This window comes from Dermacentor andersoni, chromosome 1 (genome assembly GCF_023375885.2).
Source record: "Dermacentor andersoni chromosome 1, qqDerAnde1_hic_scaffold, whole genome shotgun sequence".
NCBI classification, from domain to species: domain Eukaryota; kingdom Metazoa; phylum Arthropoda; class Arachnida; order Ixodida; family Ixodidae; genus Dermacentor; species Dermacentor andersoni.
In genome coordinates this window covers 175,968,734-175,990,406 of record NC_092814.1, presented here as the reverse complement: position 1 = coordinate 175,990,406, position 21,673 = coordinate 175,968,734, and the positions used below count along the sequence as shown (strand labels likewise).

Genomic DNA, 21,673 nt, shown 5'->3' with positions numbered 1-21,673 from the left:
TCTTCTTTGCAATGGGGCACCAGATAATCAACACTTTCACCGAGGCTGTTCAAACCATTGACCCCAAGCTAGCCACTGGAAAACTGAATGTTTTATGGGTGTCTTTTGCCAAGTTTTATGAAGAAAATGATCAGATTGAAGACGTGAGTATTTAACACTCCTCCTATACACATTCCTCAACCTAAATAGGTTAGCCACCAGGAAATGATTACTAGCAGGTAATATGACCATGCTTATTACATATGCTGTGGAAGCGATCCTCTTATAACACATGAAAGAATTGCCATTCGCTTGACTGCAAGTACAGCCATTAAAGTTTCCTCCAAAAGCAAACTTTACATTTGAAAAACATACAGCCTGGTCCAAGGTGTTACATAAACTTTTGTTTCAGAGTGGATCACATTACTGTGCTACCTGCCAAGTGTAGAAATTGCAACTGCCCACTAGCAGCAATAGCCTCTGTGCCGCATGTCAAACTGTATTATAGGATATGCCATTGAAACAAAACATTTTTATTTCAGAGGGCATCTAAACCATTTCTAAGCATTACCTTGCCATTAATTAATTTTAGTGCAGCTTCAACAATTCTCAGACATTACGGAGTTACAATTTTCCCAATTGGTGTTAAAATAAGCAACAAAGGCATCCTTACACCCTACTCTAGGCTGCTGACAGATAATATTCTGAGGGCCTACTTGTGTTAAAGGGTGGTTTCAAGAGACAAAGCATGTGGTACTGATAAGTCTTTCTTTTAGAAATGAGACATTCATTACTGAAGCATTGGTTCACATGCGTAATACAGTTAAATTTCTATATAACAAACTTGGTAAAATCTGCGATTTGCTTCATTATACTCGTAGTGTGTGCCGATGGACGTGCCACTGGTGACGGCCTTGCGAAGTGTGCTCGGGAAAGGAGGCAGCCGCGTGCCGTAGTTTTCTGCCTCGTTGATCGTGCTTCTCCGTTTGATTCACGTTTTCGGAACAAAATAAGCAACACCCTTCGTGTGTGTGTGGTGGCCAAAGCTACGAGGCATGTCGAAGACTTGTTGCACAGTGAGGTTCTCAAATACCAGCGAAATCATGCAGATGACACAGTTCTAATCATTCCCCGCAAAGCCTCATCAGCGGGAGCAACGGTAGCAATGGATCGCCACCGTTCGATGGGAAAGTTCTTGTTCTCATGCTTTCTTTTGCCATGTCGATGTTTTTTTGCTCTTGATCATGTTTACACGCATAAGCAACAAAGTTGATCACAGCCTGCCCATGTTTTGTTCGTTTCGTCTGCCATGCAGCATACGGTTTAAAAGAATTTTGCTAAAGTTCTGAGTGCCGTTTGCCGCTTATTTACTGGGTTGCACTAGCTTGGCAGCACAACTGCAGGAGTGCATTGTGTTGTATGTTAAAGCTACTGAAGCATGCAAGAACTGAAATTGTTGGTTTTATGCGGCCTGATAAATCCTTGCTCCATCTGTCACGCACTTTGTTTTTGCATCTAATTTGTGCGTGGCCTCGCGCATGTTGAACTGTGTCTAGTTGCTTCATGCAGAATGGTTGTTGACTTTTCTTTTTTTTTTTAAGTGCTGGGTTTCTACCTTGTCTCATTTGTAAAGGGGTTTGCCATTGTCTAATGCCATTGTCTTATCGGAATGGTAACAGGCAAGTGCTTCTTTAACAGCTTTATTCCTTTCGCCTGGGGACATCTTAGATATTGTGCTTTCTTGGTAATTCTGTTAAGAAAATAGGTAGTTCAGGGCAAGAATTGCTAATAGTTGCTGCATATGGTATTTCTGTTCCATTTTCGCTGAAACGTTTGCGTAACATTTGGGAAGTTTTTACATCTCAATGCTGTCTCACTAGACTTACCCTGCCCAGTGATTTGTTTGTTTCACAACATAGTCCCTTTTTGCATGTGCATTTTGTACTCAACTGAATTCTTTCTTGTTAAGCTTACCCCGCACAGGACTAAACCCGGCCTTGCCCCCAGCACCCACCTACTTTGGTTGGCGATGCTCTGCCTTTAAATATATCATGTGGCATCCCTCTACCGTACCATTCGAGAAAAAAAAAAAGAAACTATCAAAAAGTTAGTCAGGCTTTAGCGTTGTATGTTTACAAGCAGGTCCCTAAGGGAATTTCAGATTGTTAAAACTGCAGCGGGAATGGCAGTGCGACGGTGTATGCAGCAGAATTGCATCAGCGGTACAGCACTAACTCGCACTCTTATTACACCGTGCGTTTGGTGACTTCATTGACTAGTGTGCGCATTTCCATCAATAAATTCGCAATTCCTATTCTTGAGACGACTTTAACGGCACTTATTCGGCGATGTCACATGTATTCATCGGCAGAAAGATCATTACAACATGTGCCGACATCATACCATGCGGATTTGTTTGAGATGCAAGTCTGCACTATCAATGTGTGCCTATTTTTGAGGTACAGAAGCAGTATTATGGCAAGGGTAGAATTACAAAACAAAGAATGATAGACACATCGCATTACTCAACAAAACCAAGCGGCTAGATAACAAAAGCTCCACTTCCTGTAACTGAAATTCATTGCGTTTTCTTGTGGGACACTCCTGGCACATATGTGTCCCGAGTTGTCCCAAACACTGGTAGCATAGTGTTGATGTCCGCTCCAATTGAGGCCAGCGTCTTTCCTGCAGCTGTAACCATAAAAGAAGCCGTCTGGCACCCAAACAAAAGAGAAATCACAGCCGCGAACTTCAGCCATCCTTTCAAAGGGTTGTCGTCTGCTACTGCTCCCAAGCATACTTTTGCAAGTGCGCACTAGGTGGCTATCAGTGGTGCCTCTATAGGCGGTGCACTACACGTATACAGTAGACTTCCGTTAATGCGATCCTGTCAGGACCAACAAAACTAGTCAAAATATCCGGCAGGTCGAATTAAGCAAAAGGCAGAAAAAATTCCAAAACGTGCCGGTAATTCATTTCGCAGTATTTGCCTTTAAAGTTAGTTTCACTAAAATTTAGCTGTGTTATGCATTGAAGCATACAAAGCAGGGAAGGTGCCATTGTCATGGCACATAGCATATGTTCCTTAATTTACACAAGCACATGTGCCATCTCTGGTTACAGTATGAGCATCAAGATAACTAATAAGTTTACTGGCAGGCCTGCAGACTTTATATAAACCCTCGCTGTCTTGTTGGCTTTAAGCATCCCCTTGACTTTCGGAGTTTTTTCATCTTACTGCCTTCCTTTTTGCTAGCTTTCCCAAAACAGATGGTTTTTCTCCGCTTCTCGATGCACGGGGGTGCGCATAATTAAGGTATGTGTACTATGCCTTGCTAATGGTCTCATCTACGAGACACGCATGGTGGGTGAAACGAGGGCTCAAATTTCCACACCAATGTCAGAAACAGCTCTGAATGGCTGCCAGTATGTTTATTAGGCATCTGCGTGCTAGTACTGTGACTGGAGACTGCGCGTGCGTGCCTGTATAATTAAGGAATGCAGACTGTGTCTCGTGACAGTGGCCCTTTTCCATTCTTTGTACGCTTCACCTCAATAAAGTGTGGTTGCTTCACCGCATAAAGGTGCACACACACTACAGTTAAAGCTCGTTAACTAAAATTCCGCGGAGATGCTATGAAAATTCAAATTATACAATATTTGAACTAATGAAAATCGCAGAAAAAATTGCTCGGTTAAGGCGCATACATAGTCCGACGTAGCGTGAGCATGTGCACACGCTGCGTCACGTTGGCAAGAACAACAACGTCTATAATTCAACACACTGGTGCAGCCAACGTAACCAGACGTGGCCAACTTGGTCCGACATGCCCAACGTTGAGATGGCTCTTGCTCCAACCGCGCATTCGTTGCGCCGACTGCACTGACCCACAATGCATGGTGTGGGGAAAAGAGCGGCCCATGCCACTTCGCCAACAGTCGCAAACAGTTGTTCAAAGTGGCACGCGGGTTGGGGATCGTTCTGCGCATGCGCTGAAGAGAACAGCCATAGGCGTGCGCATCGAAGTATAAATAAAGAACAGCACAGTTTCTGTTAATGGCAAAGGGACAAGATGCGCAGCAAATACCACAGGGAATAAATCAGGCAATACATGAGAGCATTGTAAGGACTATGAATTACATTTATTTATACTGTGGACAGCATTTCGGCTGGCGCAGCGTGACTAGCCACAAGCGACGGTGTGCTGACACGCCTTTGCGCTGCCACCGCTTGCTGCAGGAACAAGAGCTGCACTCTAAAATGCATGCTGCTGAGTTCCACTATCCGTATATGGCGTCCAAACACATATCCCAGTGATGCTTTCCTTTGAGTAACAGCCACGAATCTCAAAGGCTATGTTTTTTGGTACTACGAGCACTGATAAATGTCACGGCAGCCATGTTTTAGGCATCACCTGGTGCCGCTTGTCAGCAGAACACCTTGTAGAGAAAAGGCATAGCCTCCAAGACATAGCATGAAAAAAAAAAAAAAAAAGAAAGAAATAAACACGCAGCGTCGCGTCTGCATTGTTATCTTGAAGGTCTTGATAGAGGGAGAGAATCGACCTGCAACAGAGGCATTCGCCATGCCTGGCCAGGCACAAACGCTTCTCCCTCCAGTCAGGCCTAAACAAAGGGGCGCAGATGGAAAGAGAAAAGCTGTTCAGCCTGCGCGGCGACACCAGTGTCCCCAACATGCTCCCACACACTAGCACTCGCCCCATCCACGATGGCGTAGAGTTTGAATTACCGTTGGCGGTGCGGATTTCACTGTGAATTAGCGGGATGCGTTACATATTGCTTTTAATATATTGTTGGGCAGACCGCAGTGGCTACTTCGAATTATCCAAAATAAAAATTAATGAGTTGTGAATTAACGAGCTTTTACTGTAGTAAGAAAATGTGCGTGACGCGCTGCCACCGGCAAAACACAGCTGCAGCAGATGGGTCACACCTACTGGCAGTGAGCCGGCGCAGCAGTCACGTAACTGCATGAAAATCTCACCTGATCTCTCTTACTCTGTGTGTATGTGTGAGATGTTGCATGTTTTTTACTTCGTCTGCTGACAAATCGTCGCTGTGTTTGCATTGTTTGTCCTTCATTCTTAATGAGAGTTATGTCTTATGAAGATGACGACATCATTGTCGATGATCATAATCATGTTGGTGTTCTCCCTTCTGTTGCGGCATCGCTGCATTCAAAAGACAAGGAGAATGAGGCACTGGGTGTCGCCTCCGCATCCTTGTATTCAGGGCCCGTCTTGTCGTATGGAATCGGATATGGCGCACTGTCTCCAATAACCTTTCCATTGGGACGTCTCGTTTTAGACTCATCATTGTGAAAAACAATCTCATACCATGACAATGAAAACAATCGCAAACGAGACCAAACGAAGCAAACCAAAAGAAGCATGAGCAAGAGCTGACGCCATATATGAGTACAAATTGAGCAGTCGGGTGGGGCCGCTCCCATTGGTCTCCGGCGTTCGCGGTTCGCTTGCCGCCACACAAAGCCGTGAACAGTGGTCGAGGACCGTTCCCTCCCATGGCACAAAAAAGAACCCGCTGCAAAGCAGCTTTTGTAGCATGCGTTTTGCTGATTCCGGCACACCGCTCACATTTTTCCACTAGTGTGTATGCATCTTAACATGGCTATGTTGCGGCAAAGCTGACCAATAAAGTTCAAATGATTTGGCAAAGGCCAGTTGTGAGACCAAAATAAGGGAAGTTTGGGCCCATAGATATGTATGGGCGCTGACCAGGACCTTCTGTTGAGATCAATTCAACCGAAAAGTCTAATTAACCAGAGTCGAATTAACGAAACTCTACTGTATTGAGATTCGAGCCTTTATGCAAAAAATCACAGTTTCGCCATACGGGTAAAGCAATGAATGTGATAGCAACGTGTTAGAATATTGCAAGAAGTGTAAGACTCGTAGCTGTAGTGGCAGTATGAATTGAAGTAAACGTAAGCTAAGTAAAAACAAGCTGCTGTGCTAGGGGTCCTCTGTTTAATCATGTCATTGGATAATTTCGTCTATGTTTATTAATAAAAGCCAACATCTTTCATAATGAATCTACCTCCACTTTTTCCGTATCAGTTACGTCTCAAACCTATTTCGTGGGTTAATCCCGGAGGTAGTGCATAGCCATGCCAATGAAATTACATCCTTTTAAGGCTTGAGCTAAGTTATAGTTGCACATTTTTAATATTAAAGTCAGAAGGTTTAAGATGAAACGCAACTGTTTTCAGTGTTTTGTTTCATGACATTTGTTTGTGGGCTTCCATTTTCAAATTTCTGAAGAATAACGCTGTCAAGAATGTAAGACCTGGTATGAACAACTTTAGTGACAGAATGGTGTGCAATATAACCCGCATTTTTATGTGGGATGGAGATGATTATACTCCAGATCGGGGCATATCCTAACCCTGCACTGTTACACAGAATCTATCCAGACATACCATCGACCAATAGTTGCGAGCTATGCTCAGGCGTAGCTAACTTAGATCATATGCTCTCGCGGTGCCTCGTGTTACACGACGGCGTCACATCGTCCAAATAAGAGGCTGCCTTAAGCAGCCCCGATCTTGACGCACAGCTATGGGCTGTCCATCGGGCCCACAACGCAGCAGAGAGGCTCCGCCTTTCTGTACTGACGTGGGAGCGGCCCGCTACATGCTGACGCGCATTCCGAAGGACCAGAATAAAGTTTTACCGTACCATACCATATAACCTGCATATACCGCATGTATTATAGCAAGATGTGGCATATGCATACATACGTATACCTAAATATATGTGGCACCTCACGGCGAGGGCGAGAACAATAAAAATTTGCTTGGAGCACCCATATATTAACTATCGCAATAAAAATAAGTACAGCTGCCAATAAATTTTTTTTGCACGGAAGGGGCTGCCAAACTTTCCGAAAAAGCAAACTTGAATTTGAGAATTTTGAGAAATTTGAATTTGAGACGTCAAACACAGTTTCATGCCGTGCCGACGATATCTTCACATCGCTGGTATGAAGCGAAGCCAGCCACACTTTTGCATCCACTCCACCCCCATGGCTGATAAAGTCGCCTGCAGAGGGACGATGGTATCACGAAAAGCGCCGGCAGTGGGGAGCAAATGGCTTGTCTGTCTCTCGCTTCAACGCATTTCTGAAGCTCAAGATTATGCAACCTCCAGTACTAAACACGCAGGAAGACAGCACACGTGATGCCACGCCATCTTGGCATGGCCACTCTTTGCACACATGGCAGATTGCCTCAAACCAGGGCGTGCAGGCTGCATATGCACTCAGCCATGCTGACAGCCATGCGTAGCCACGACCGCACTAAAAAATGAGACGTGCACCAGCCTGCCCCCACTGAGCAATGTGGATTTGCCTACTATCTGTGCAGGACAAAGCCAGTCCGCACCATGGCCAGACTGAAGCACAGGAGCGCAAACGCACACTCCAGCCATTCCATGCACTACAGTTTGCGCCTAGCTGTATCTGCTGCATAGTGTAAATACTGTGCCACGACGAGCCCTCTTGCCGTAACACCGTAGGCAGGGCACTGCCACCAGAGCTGCCCTGCTACTCCGGAACGGAGGACGTTGAGGGGGAATGGGGAAAGGAACTATTGCGCTCGTAGTATCTGGGCTCGTACTAGGTCTTCTTGAGAAATTATTTTGGTAATGCATTCGCAGGAAGCATCCTACTCATTGCAATAAACTACTAGAAATGGGGTTAAAGGTTGGTGGAAGAAAGGTTGGCTTCTTATGACATACTCATTGCAAGGCGTTTTTTGGTCTTTAAAGAAGGGTGGTTCAGGCCCCCTTTAACTAAAAAATAAGATTGCTTCCTTACTCCTCTTCATAGTGTTACATAAGTTATGCATGTAGCAATATTAGCACTTCTTGCTTCAGACTTGAAAAGCACTTAAACATCAGTACTTTCAGTAGTATGGTAGCCTGTATCTAATTGTGTTCTTCTTTTTCCTATATAGGCTCGAATTATTTTTGAAAAAGCAACCCAGGTGCCTTTTACAAAAGTGGAAGACCTCGCTCATGTATGGTGCGAGTGGGCAGAGATGGAACTACGACACGAGTAAGGGATTTTTCTTCAAACAGTATTGCGCTTTGTGTGACACCATGTTCTTTTCTACTTTAGGCTGGCAACCAACCTTTAAAGGGCCCTGCAGCACAGGTTGAGCCTGTAGTTTTCATTTGCTGTTAGCAGTGTGGGTCCTGGCAGTGCATGAACTGCGATGACAGTGCTAACGTCAGAGTATTTCGTGCTTTAATCTGCTCTAGGAATGGGTGTATTTCTTGCTGACCACAGCAGCATGTAGTGGTGACTTTTGGCAGATGTAATGAAACACACTGTTTTCTGTGATTGGTTGGGTGCACACTTTGTATGTCTTTTCATCATACTCTACAAACAAATGCAAAAAAGCAATGCGCTTAAGTTTTACAGCCTTTTCATTTGGAAAGCGAGCACAATAATAAACACTGAAGTATCCCAAGTCAAATTGGGATGCGGAGCCAGCAAAGGAGGGGCACTGCCTTCCAGTTCATCTTGAAGCTTTCCTATTCTCTCGACAATTCTTTTTTCTCCCCACCTCCCCTCAGTAGTACTGCACTGGTGGCTGAGTAGCGATGAGCCGCCACATTTATTGCAGGAGCCAGCCTGGCCATCTACACAGACGTGTTGATCCATGGCTGAAGAACAGCTAAAGTGGTGATCGTCCCGGCGGGCGCTGGGTGCATTTTCTACCTTGTGCTAAAATGCTTATGTACTTCAATTTAGGTGCATGGTAAAGAATCCCAGATGGTTAAAATTAATATGGAGTTTCCCACTACCACGTGCCTCATGATCAAATCGTTTGATTGGCACGTAAAGCCCCATAATTTAATTTAAGTTGAGCAATGTGATGCGTTGTGCAAGGCAATGATAGTTCTTATCCCGCAGGCTACGAAAAATTGTGCACAACAATGCCTCAAGCGAACACGTCTCGTTGTGGGTTATGTGTACTGTGCAGACAAATAGTGCACGCAAGGTAACGTTTAACATGAACTCACCACTTTCATATTGAACTAAAAGCTGGAGAACTTAGACATTTGCTGCAAACATCACCGTCAATTATTGTCAATCGACGCAAACGGCACAGAAAGCTTCACTTACATCGATTCCCACAATTCGTGGGATCCACATAATTTTTATAGGCAGTGCCAGCTAATCGAATTACTCAATGAATGGGACATGCCTATAGAATTCACTGAGGAATTGAGGAAGTTCTACTTACAACATAAAAATACCAAATGAGTATGTTTGCCCCATGATGCACACGAATGCCTAAGTTGTTCATGGGTGCAGTCACGCAGACAGAGACACATTCGAATGATCGAGAAAGCCTCTGGGAAAATGGTTCCTTTGGTGTCTGTACAGCAGTACACTTGCCATCCGTGTCACAGCGCTCACCAGGTAGATGCCGATGGTGAAGACAGTATGGGTTGGGGGGCACCTTCAGAAGCTTGAGCAGCTGAAGGAGAGTGTTCTGTATTGTATTGCTGATTAGGAAGTTATACAGTGAAGAAATTGAAGAAGGCACTCTTGAGGCCATCATACATATTCTCATCTGGCGATGGAAGGTCATGCCAAGAAAAATGGCCGCAGGAATCTCACTCTCAAAGAGGAGGTACCGCCAGAACTGAAAGGATGCACCATTGACATACAGCTGATCCTCCACTTTTACAAACCACACGATATGGCTGTGTGGATGGCAGGGCCAGAGGTGCAGATGCCATGGGTTGTCTAGTTTTCGGCGGCACCATTCTTCTGGCTAGTCCATAGATGTAGCAAGGACTTGGGGGGGGCACTGCCATTTATGTGGTGGCTGCATAGCAGTGAGCCACAACATTTATTACGGGAGCTGGCTTGGCCATGGATGCAGGTGTGAGGGTCGATGGCTGAAGAACAGCTAAGATGGCAATCATCCACTCGGGTGCCAGGCGCTGAGGACTAAGCTGAGATCAGGGAGTAGCTCTTGCCTTAATACTAGCCAGTGGTAATGGTAGTCTCAGTTTGTGCACACCAAAAGGACACTGTCAAAAAGCGTGAGCGTCAGCTTTGTTGACCAAGTCCACTGGCCTTGGTCACCACAGCTGGTAAGCTTTCGGTAAGGTTCCAATGCACGTTTATAAAAAATTAAAAAAAAATTAAATTCTGGGGTTTTATGTGCCAAAACCACAATATGATTATGAGGCACGCCATAGTGAGGGACTCCAGAAGAATGTTTGACCACTTGAGGTTATTTAATGTGCACCCACTGCGTGGCACTTGGGCATTTTTGAATTTCACCCCCATCGAAATGTGGCTGCAGTGGCTGGGATACGATCCTGTGCCCTCGGGCTTAGCAACACAACGTCAAAACCAACATGCCACCACGGCGGGCTGCTTTGATCACTAGCATTGCTCTCATTACTAACATTTATTTTAATTACTACCACCTTATAATGTCACTGAATGAGTGAAATATGAAAGAGGATGCATTTAATTTTGTGTGCTTCTTATTTGAACTTTGAGGCTGAATAACTTTTGTTTGCACACACCAGCATTTGCGATTCTGTTTGCATTAAAGTAAGGACCATACGAATATATAATCCTTTGTAATGAGATAATTTACAGTCAAACTAATGTTGAAGAGCCCATAAGAACTCCCTTTTTTGTAGTGTAATCGAAAGCTTACCACTGAAAGCATCTGCAGTTGGTGTCAAGTTGAGGATGTAGGAGAAAACCTGACAAAAGTGTCCTGAACCTGCTCTCCTTCCTGCTCTTGAAAAAAAAAAAAAAAAAAATTCCCCACACAGGCATAAAGAGAAGGCATGCTCAGGTCTTGAGGCACGCACTGTTGGAAAGAACAGTAACAGGCAGCACAAACACTAAGAAAACACACTTTGCTAATTCATGCACAAATTGCAAAAAAAGCCATTGCAGCAAATGGAGCCAGTGAAGAAATTCGAGCCTGAACAATGTTGCCAGAATGACATGGCTGCTTACTCTATTGCAGGCACGTGCACAGAGAATGGTGCCATGTTGTGATGGACTTTGTGTTTTGAAAGTTGTGCGGTCCTCACCGAGAAGCATGCTGCCAGCGTGTGCTTGCAGAGGGAAAGGGTGATGAGGCATTGTAGTGCTAACACAAATTTATACAGTAGAATCTTGGTAAACGGAAATCACTTAAACTGAATTGCTGGTTAAATGGTGCAACAGCCTCTATGTTGGTTGGCTTTGTACTTGGATAATGAAAAAAAAGCTCCTGTTAATTGGAACCAAAATTTTCTCAACTCTCAGTAAGCAAAACAACGAAAGCAAGCTCTAAAGTATCTTTTTGAAAAAAGCATAATCTGATTTTTATTTTGTGACACCTGTCTTCTGCACAGAAAACCATCCTTAAAAAGCTGTGTCAAAGACTCAAGCGAGGAATAATTTGATAGATAGTTAATGCATAGCATGTGCAATCTGGACAGCTTGGCAGCACTACCATTTTCCCCATAGATGGCTGAAATGAGAATGACAGAAATTTTGGACACCTTACAGTGCACCGTTCGATAATTTGGACTCTACCAGCATGACCTTGTGCTAATTCAGCCACCAAGTTGAGTAATAAGAGCAATTTTCTTTTGCTTTGATACATTGTCGTTGCCTCCTATAAATCAAAACTAGTGAAGCCTATTCAATCCAGAAGTTGCCTACTGTGCTGAAACCATGGGACAAACTAACTGCTACATTCACTTATTTATTTTTAACATGTCTAATAGTGCTATAAGGGCAGATAGCCTAATTTTAGTCGTTACTTGAAGCAGTGGACATTAGTTGCATGATAAATCAAAATATGTAATCGACTAATTAACGAAAAAATTACTAAATAACTTCAGAAATAATGGCTTTATGGTACATAGTGTTACAGTGCAAACAAGAATTGCGGCAATCAGAAGAAGATGATTTGACGTGTAGAGGTGGAATTGGTCTCGACAGCCATCTTGTTTATGTATCGTTGTCTCTCTTGTAAATATAAATTCGTCTTGATATGTGACTTTTGCAACGTAACAAATTGGTGACAGGTGCTGAGCACCCACGACAAACAGCAATGGAGCTCCGCAGTGGTCGTCGCCTCGGACTGCACAACATGACGGGTGAAACAGGACCCGACATGCACGGCCCACATCAACGCCTACAACCCCAACGCTTGTGCTGGCTCAGCCGCGGGATCCAGGAACGTTCTGCGGAACCAACCACCTCGACGTGGAAGACTGGATCGCCACGTATGAGCGTGTAGGTGCCCACAACAAATGGGATCCGATGATTATGTTGGCTAACTTGGTCTTCTACCTACAAGGCACAGCAAAGGTGTGGTATGAAAACCATGAGGAAGAGCTTGACGACTGGGACATGTGCCATGAGAAGCTGCAGGACTTGTTCGGCTGTCCCGGCGGGCGGAAGAGCACCGCTAAGAAAGAACTAGCGACCCGCACCCAGACGTCCACAGAATCGTACGTCCCTTATGCCCAGGACGTGCTGGCTATGTGCGGTAAATGCAACAGTGATTTGGCTGAGTCAGACAAAGTTGGGCATGTACTGAAGGGGATCGCTGACGATTCTTTCAACCTGCTCATGTGCAAAAATTGTGAAACAGTACAGTACATCATAAAGGAGTTTCAGTGCTTTGAGCAGGCCAAAAGCTGTCGCATTGCAACGCCGTTTGCACGTCTGCTGAACACAGCTGAGACATCCTCTTGTGACGACAGGCTAGGAGTGCAGCGACCATCATCATCAGATGACCTAACGTGGATAGTGCGGCGAGAACTTGAAGCCATGGCTGCTGCAGCCCTTTCTTCCCGCCCCAGTGAGCTGAACAACTTGCCTACAACACCATTTGTGCACGCAGTAGTCCGCAAAGAACTCGGTAATTCTGGAGTTCATTCTGTATGTGCTGTTGTCACTTCACAGCTGTCTCATGCTCCAGGTGCATCAACTGGTCCGTGGTATCCTGCACGCTACCGAAATCCAATCGAGCGGCGCACTGCACACGATTGGCCAATCTGTTTTGCCTGCTGGCGTATCGGTCACATTGCTCGCCATTGTAACACCGTACTGTCTCCTCCACTCTGCGACCGCCATTATCGTTACGAGCCTCCATTGGCACCGCAACAGCCAAACAATGACGCCTCATGCTCCTTGGAACAATCCCTCAGACGTGTGGGGAGCACACGCGCCCATCTTCCCCCGCACCGTCGCGTCGAGAGCTGGCATAGACGGGGGAGAGGCTTACTATGCCCTCTCCCAATTCTCCCTCGCTCTCGCGACGCACGCGCGCCCTTCCTCCCCGACTCGCGGGCAGGTAGCTGACGGGCGAAAAGGACATTCCCCTCGCCCAAGTAAAAAGGTACAAAACAGCACGACTGGGGGAGACCCTCTCTCTCTGAGGCCGGACCCATAACCTGCCGGACTGGAGTACCTGCCGCTACCCGTGAGTGACCACGTGGCCTGACTATCCCGGGCAACGAGGCCAGCCTATTTATTACTATTACAGAGAGGACGCCCCTCTGCCAGTGTTCTTTATTGCCGGTAGCAATAAACGTTCTTACAGTTGACGCCGCTGGTTGCCTTATTCATTCGAACCCGACGTAGCCGCGATTCCCGCGCTACGGGTTGGGGAGTAACACAAAGCGACTGCGTGGGGCTAGATCCGGAGCTCGCCTTCAGCCCTAGCCGCACGCAGAGTGGAACCCCCACAGACGTCACCAGTCCCATTCGCCACCAGCTTGTCGTTCATCATCCCTATCCCCAGAGGCTCAATGTCAACCGTCCCCGATGCAGCCCCGATGCCGATCTCCGGAAAACTAAGCAATGCAGCTGCCGGAGGTGATGCTGTATTGATGACTCGACCGCAAAACCCTCTGATCACTTTGCCGACCGAACAGAACTTGATGGACGTTTTAGTCAATGACGTCAGTGTCCCAGCACTCATTGACACTCAGTGCCCAATTGCGCCAACACCTGAACAAAGTTCTCACATCCACCACGTCGCCAACGGAGGATAGCCTACCGTCCTTGGTATGCGCACTGTTCGCATTGGCATCGCAGGGTGCCTAACGACTGTTTTGTTTGCCGTTTTGGAACAATGCCCTTACGACGTTATACTCGGCTTAGTCTTTTTGTCATCCCATTCAGCCCTCTTTCGTTGCGCGTCTAGTGTCATTCAGCTTGAACTGCCCCAGGGCTGCTATTGTCCACCAGTCGCACAACCACGGTTATGCTCTCCCAAAGACATCTGCCTGTCGCCGGAAGCTACTACGTACGTCACTCTACTGTCATTCCCGTCTGTTCCTGACGGCGTCTATCTACTATGTCCCACCGCTTACATACTGCTTGAAAGAAATTTGGTCATTCCCTGTATCGTGCTCACTGTTACGGTTAATCAGACTTCGCTTCCTCTCCTTAATTTTAACTGCTTGACTCAAATTCTTCCCAGAGACATGTCTTTAGGTGACATCTCGCCTGTAAACGATTGCGAGATATCTGCTCTTGATGCCGAAATTCCATCGCCCTCTACAGGAACCTCTGATTCACAGAGTCTCACAGATGAACTTAGCAAGATGATCATCCAGCACAAGCTGCTGACCTCCGCTGTCTCTTGGAAAATTACCGCGACATTTTTTTTACCTTGACAGCCACCCTTTAGCCCAGACATTGGTGGTCACCCATCGTATTTCTACTGGAGACGCCAATCCGATACGCCGCCAGCCATACCATGTTTCACATGCTGAACGACAACGGATACAACAAGTCGATAAGATGTTGACTAAAAGCATTATCGAGCCATTTTGCAGTCTGTGGGCGTCCCCTGTTGTCCTTGTCAAGAAGAAGGATGGCAGTTGGCACTATTGTGTGGATTACAGACACCTCAACGAAATCATACGCAAGGATGTCTATCCCTTGCCAGGATTGATGACCCCTTGGACTGCTGGCACGGTGGATCCAAGTACTTTTCATCGATAGACTTCCAATCAGGCTATTGGGCAAATCTCGGTAAATGACGTGGACCTTGAGAAAACTGCCTTCGTAACACCTGACGGGCTCTACCAATTCAAGGTTATGCCGTTCAGCCTTTGTAATGCCCCCGCAACCTTCGAAAGAACGATGGGCTCCTTACTTCGCGGCTATAAATAGTTCACTTGTCTGTGTTATCTAGACGATGTCATAGTCTTTTCACCTGCTTTCACGAGTCATCAAACGCATCTATCGGCTATTCTTGCTGTTTTCCAACGCACCCGCGTGCAGTTGAACTCATCCAAGTGCCACTTTGGACGTCATCAAATTACCGTTCTTGGCCATCTCGTCAGTGCCGCTGGCATTCAATCCGACCCTGATAAGATTCGCACTGCACAGAACTTTCCTATTCCGTCTTCCGCTGCAGACGTAAGAAGCTTTGTTGGGCTATGCTTGTACTTCCCTCGTTTTATCAAGAATTTCGCCGAAACTGCTTGCCCACTCACCACCGACTTACTTAAGAAGGGCGTTGCATTCACATGGGGCCTTGCTCAAACCAAAGCCTTCTCCGAGTGGTAGCTATTCTTGCTGTTTTCCAATGCGCCCGCCTGCAGTTGAACTCATCCAAGTGCCACTTTGGACGTCATCAAATTACCGTTCTTGGCCATCTCGTCAGTGCCGCTGGCATTCAATCCGACCCTGATAAGATTCGCACTGCACAGAACTTTCCTATTCCGTCTTCCGCTGCAGACGTAAGAAGCTTTGTTGGGCTATGCTTGTACTTCCCTCGTTTTATCAAGAATTTCGCCGAAACTGCTTGCCCACTCACCGCCGACTTACTTAAGAAGGGCGTTGCATTCACATGGGGCCTTGCTCAAACCAAAGCCTTCTCCGCCCTCGTACGCTCGCTCACGGCTCCCCCTTTGCTGGCTCATTATGATCCATCTGTGACCACTGAACTTCACACGGATGCCAGTGGTCATGGAAATGAGGCTGTACTTAATCAATGGCAGTGTAATGCAGAGCGCGTAATGTAACAGCATTGCAGTTTGTGAATTGTAGCCAGTGTGTTTCCAAGGCATATTCACTTTAAGCAAATACTGAGGATGGCACCGATTTCGAGATATGTGCCATCATATTTGTGGTAAAAATGCACTGCTGTTCTGCTTACTTCTTAAAGAAAACGTCGTTTTATGCATTGAAGCACAAAACAGCCTGGGACACGCCATGTATTTTGTCGCCAACTTCGGGAATGAATATCTCGAAACTGGTGTCATCCTGAAAATTCATTTCAAGTGGATATGCCTTGCAACGCCTGCAATTAATAAGTTGCAATATGTGCCGTAAAGTTTAAATTTTATTCATCAACAATGTCAGTTTTACATAGAAGTGTATACAAAATTGGTACTACACAGGGAGCCCCAAAGTTAGAAACGGTCAGGGGGACTCCCATCTTGGGAGTCTTGGGAGTCCCCCTGACCGTTTCTAACTTTGGGGCTCCCTGTGTAGTACCAATTTTGCATACACTTCTATGTAAAACTGATTCGCATCTTGGGAGTCTTGGGAGTCCCCTGAGAATAAGTAAACAATTTAGTAAATAATTTAAAAAATACTTTGAATTTTTGTTAATTTGTCAATTATGCATTTTGAGTTCTCATGCAAGTAATGTCCGCCTCCTTGAGTGACCCAGCTCACTGTCTAGAATTGCGTAATCTGCAACAGTCGATTTTTAAATGTTCTCTATGATTTAAAAAAGAAAAAAAAAAGCACCTGGTATAGTGCTGCACCTCTGCACATTTTTGTTAGTAAATGGAACTCTTGGTAATCGGAACATATTTCTTCGGTCTCTTGAGGTTCCATTTAAGGAGATTCTACTGTATATGCAGAAATAGGAAATGGCAAATGAGCATAGTATGTATGCAAATGAGTATATACACATGATCATTTACCCGCCACGGTTGCTTAGTGGCTATGATGTTGAGCTGTTGGCCGCAAGATCGAATCCCAGCCACGGTGGCCACATTTCGATGGGAGCGAAATGTGAAAACACCCGTGTACTTAGATGTAGGTGCACGTTAAAAAAACCCAGTTGGTCCAAATTTATGGAGTCCCCCACTACAGCGTGCCTCATAATCAGATTGTGGTTTTGGCATGTAAAATCCCATAATTTAATTTTTCGCACAGGATCATTGATTCTTGTATGAGAAGCAAACACAAATGCACTCATGCACGCTGCAAGAGCATGGATTAGTGAGGAGGATCTGCTGATTCATGCAGATTCCCTGAAATTACTTTCATGTGTATTGGCACAACTCTCAAACCAATACCTGAGAAATGAAGCTATACCAACTTGGTCGGCTTTCAAGACTTCTCTTTGAGGTGCTTTTGCTGCTGCAATCTGGTCCTGTTACCAATTATAGACCTGGAGTGGTTACTATGAAAATGAAAAATTTATAGCAATTTATCTGTCTGCGAAAACTTAAAAGATACCTGGATATTGACAATATCAATGTACACAGCAACAGTATGCAGAAACACTGAGAGGCTGGAAGTGGATGTTTGGTTAGTGGTAGTAAAAGTAATCCTTGGTTAATAGTATGTTTTCAGTCTTATGAAAGCATGCAGCATTAATTTCTGCATATAAATGCAGGCTTCCTTTCTTTCATTTCTTTCTTGTTAAAGACTAATTCCTTGAATTGTTGTTTTGGGGAAGTTAAGGGCTGCTCACTGGAACGAGTTGGGAAAGCAGCATAAGGGAGCTGAGAGGGGAGAAGGAGAGAAAGCACATAGAGAATATGGGAGCTAAGTGACAGGTGGATAAGGGAATGTGACAATACAAGAAGCGAATGCATTGACAGTTTTCACAAATGTTATCCATTCTTCAAATAAAACATTAAAGGGTGCAAAAGCTTTAGTGGTAGCAAGCAAATAGTTTTTGCTGGAAAGCAGAGTGCACTTGACAACTATGGCATGTATGCGCATCACAAAAATGTACTCATGAAGGCCAGCTGGTCATTGCTTCATTGCTGGTAGGGGTTAGCTTGCTTTTACTTTTTGCAATAGGATGTTGATTGATGTGAGCTCACTTGGAACTGGCTACTAAATAATTGACGATAGTTGACGAGAGAGGTGTCCTGTGTCATTTTGCAGATATTTCTGTTCCCATTTCAATATAAAATTTCTCTCTTTTGCAAAATTTTCTTGTTTCTTGAATTATGAAGCAAAGTATGATATTTTGATCTGCACCATAATCTCGCCACGAGAATGTTGTCAGTCTCCTTAAAACAATTTTAAAATTGAATGTTTTTGGAGCCCTTGCAGAATAGTTTACCAGTTGTTCATAATATTTCTTATTTCTGAATTTGTGTACCATTGTGATTTGCAGAAACCATGAAGGGGCTCTAAAACTAATGCAGAGAGCGACTGCAATGCCCTCCAGGAAAGCTGCCTACCATGATCAAGTATGTTACACTTTGCCTTTGAAGAATGCAAGCAAAGGCATGCAAACTAGGGCATGTGAGAAAATAGAAGAAATGACTAAGTTGTACATAGCTTTTCTTGATAGACGTTGTGTGCTGCCTGTATGTGGCATATGAAATTCAACAAAGTGTAAAGCATAATTATGTAAATATGTTTAATGCATTTATCACGTTGTAATTCCAGTACCTGGTACATGCCAAAGAGAGCCATTTAACTCATCATAGACTCCGATATTGGCCAGAAGCACCAACAGTAGAATATTGTATACAAACCAGATTGATCTCATTTTGTGGATAAGTAGTAGAGGCCCACCATTTAACCCTTTCGCTGTCGGACCTTTCTGGCCGTGACGCACCCCCAGTGTCGGCTTGGTTTCAGGGAACGTGCATAACAGGGAATGAACATAGCAATTTATTTTTGATTATGATTGGTATACAAATAACATAGTCAATGCAATATGCACATTTCAGTGTTCTGCAGCTGTTGTTAGTAAACATCATCATCAGCCTGACTATATTTATTTATTTATTTAGTTAGTTAGTTCAACATCCGAATCTGACGATGCGAAATTCACCTCTTCCTCGCATGAGACGCTGTCCGAGTCCGAATCGAGCTCGGCTCTTATTCTGAATCGGAAGAGCCACCGCTCCAATGAGCAGACGAAGGTCCCGCACGCTCAGCCATCCGAAAGTAATCGCGCGCAGGGAGGATGCGCTTTCAGTCGCCCGCACAACGGAGAGATATGGGACGTTGTGTGATCAAGAAGACAGAGGGAGATGGAAAAAGGCTAAAACAAAGTTCGAAGGGCTTTACGTTTACTGCTGCAAGTCGGAAGTGAGGGTGCGGCGAGAGAGCGAAAGCAACAATCGAGTCACTCTTTTCGAAGAGGCAACGGCGCGTGCCCCTGAACTTGCCGCGCCATAGCAGACACACCAACAGAAGAAAAATAAAAACCTTCAAACCAGCGGAGATGGCAGAACAACCCTTGAACCCATAACCATACGCGCACAACGCATGATCCAGCGAACGCCGAGCCACCACGCCACTCAGCAAAGAGAGAGGGGCGAGTGGCAGTCGCACCGTACTCTTCAATACATGTACCAACACAGGTCGGGGCGAAAATACGAACTTGTAGAAAGAGTCAACAGATGGCGTGGCCAGTCCATGAGCGCCAGCTTTGCGCTCAGGCATGAAATTTTGAACGGACGAGAGATGATGTACGGGTACGTTAGTGACACTGTGGGGGGGAAGCGCGAAGACGTACCGATACGTCCGTGACAGCGAAAGGGTTCAAAAAAATTTCACATCTTAGTGACTTCCCTGACTAACCTTTCATCCTTTTCCATCAGTTTTACTAACGACCATTTCTTGCAAAGGGTTGTTTCCTCAGCGAAACCTTGTTTTGCATGCAGCATTCGGTGTTCTTGCCCCTAAGCACATTGAAAAAAAGTTCTATTAGTACAGTTGAACTTCGTCGATACGTTCCTTGCTGGTGTGTTTTCCCAGCTGCTACGTCGCGTTTTCGCATTCCCATTCTAAATTTCATTTACTCCTATGTATTATGTTCACATTTAATACAGTGCCATTCTGTAATGTTCCTGCAACTTACGTTGCATTTGAAAGTGGCCGCCACATAAATACAATGGTGCAGGGAGAAATTTGCTTTTGCATGTTGCAACAAGCTACTTATTCATTGCAACGAGCTGCTTATTCGTTGTAACACGCTGCCAATTTGTTGCAGCAAGCGACCAATTAGTTGCAACAAGCGATCAAAATTTGCAATAAATGAACAAAGTTGCGCAAGCCAGGCATTGCACAAACATTGGGAGAAAGCATGCACAGAGCAGTTGGTTAAACACCTGAAAAAGTGCACATCGATTAAAGCCTACCAGGAACCACGTACACTGGGCCAATTCTGCCTAGTACAGGGGTGCATTTACTTTGGGGCCTGCAAGGGTCTTATTTGCATTTCACAATGCTGGTTCTCTTTAGTCAGCTTTGTGCAGTAGGATCGTGTTATGTGGTGAAACGTACACAAAATATTGCAGTTAGGGGCCACTGTCATGGAACATCGTACGCGTCCCTTAATTATACATGTGTACATGTGCCATTCCTGGTCACAGTACGAGCACCAAGACATCTAATAACTACACTGGCAGCCACTCGGACTGTTTCTGATGTTGTGCTGTGGCGACTTGTGCCCTTTCTCATGGTTACGTTTCCCGGCTGGTATGTTTTTTTTTTTTGTTTTTTTTTCTACAGTCCCTTCAAAAATGTATCAACGGGGTTCTACTGTACCTTGAAATTGTGGGTAGGCGTCCTCACTTTAGAGATAGCTCATGTCCCACATAAAGCTCTGATTTTCTATTGCAGGAATTGTACAAATGCATACCAATTATATTCCAAAACATCACTGGCAGTAAACTTTTCATTCATTACTTATGTAAAAAAGATGGGTGCTAATTTAAAGTATTACAGCATACAGGAATTGCAGTCCTGTTTGGGCACACAGTGTGACACCAGTGCACATAGATTTCTGATTTGTTTGTACATTGTTTTCTCACTCTGGTACTCCACAAGTACTGGCCACTGCAGGTTCAAATTTTGTGAGCTTCCGGGCCATGTCAGCCATCGCTGTGAGCATGCACTCATTGTCCAAAGAGGACTGAGTGTGGTACCAAAGTTCATGAAAAAGATGTTTACGCACATTTGACTCGCAGTGAAACTTGTCGCTTTACGTATGCTTCGTCCCAGGTGGCATGAGGAGCAAAGGCTCTTGGGCCTGAGGGCCACGCACGGTATGGGTGCTGCAGCATGTTACTGAGGGAGGAAGGTTTCTTACAGCTATGCTTATCTACTCTAGCATGGCAAAAACACATAAGCACTAGTCACTGCTCTTTAAGTGTTCAGAAAAAAGTAACGCAAGCTGTGCACTTACTGTAGGTGAAAGGGATGATAGATCAGCTCAAGTGCGAGTGTTTCCCAAAAGCTGTGGACAAGAAGAAAATTTGTGTGCACCTCGCGCGCTTCTGGAGAAATCTCATTTTGAGCCTACTTTTTTGGTGTCACTTTGCACAACCCGGAGAATGAGACTTGATTCCTGCTAAAATTGGTCCAAAGGAAACATTCCTCTGTCTGTTCTGAGGTAGGGTAACAGCTGAGCGTCAGC

The 21,673-nt window shown here is 45.1% G+C and overlaps 1 protein-coding gene across 2 annotated transcripts in view; it reads left to right on the top strand.

Moving 5' to 3' along the window:
• fand (Pre-mRNA-splicing factor SYF1 fand) overlaps nt 1-21,673 on the top strand; it is a 127,822-nt gene that overhangs the window by 43,962 nt on the left and 62,187 nt on the right. For both annotated transcript variants that reach the window (XM_050195065.3, XM_050195064.3), the window contains 3 exons: nt 24-143; nt 7,979-8,079; nt 18,410-18,485. In XM_050195065.3, the coding sequence (XP_050051022.2) occupies nt 24-143; nt 7,979-8,079; nt 18,410-18,485 (297 nt within the window). The remainder of the gene's footprint in view (nt 1-23; nt 144-7,978; nt 8,080-18,409; nt 18,486-21,673) is intronic.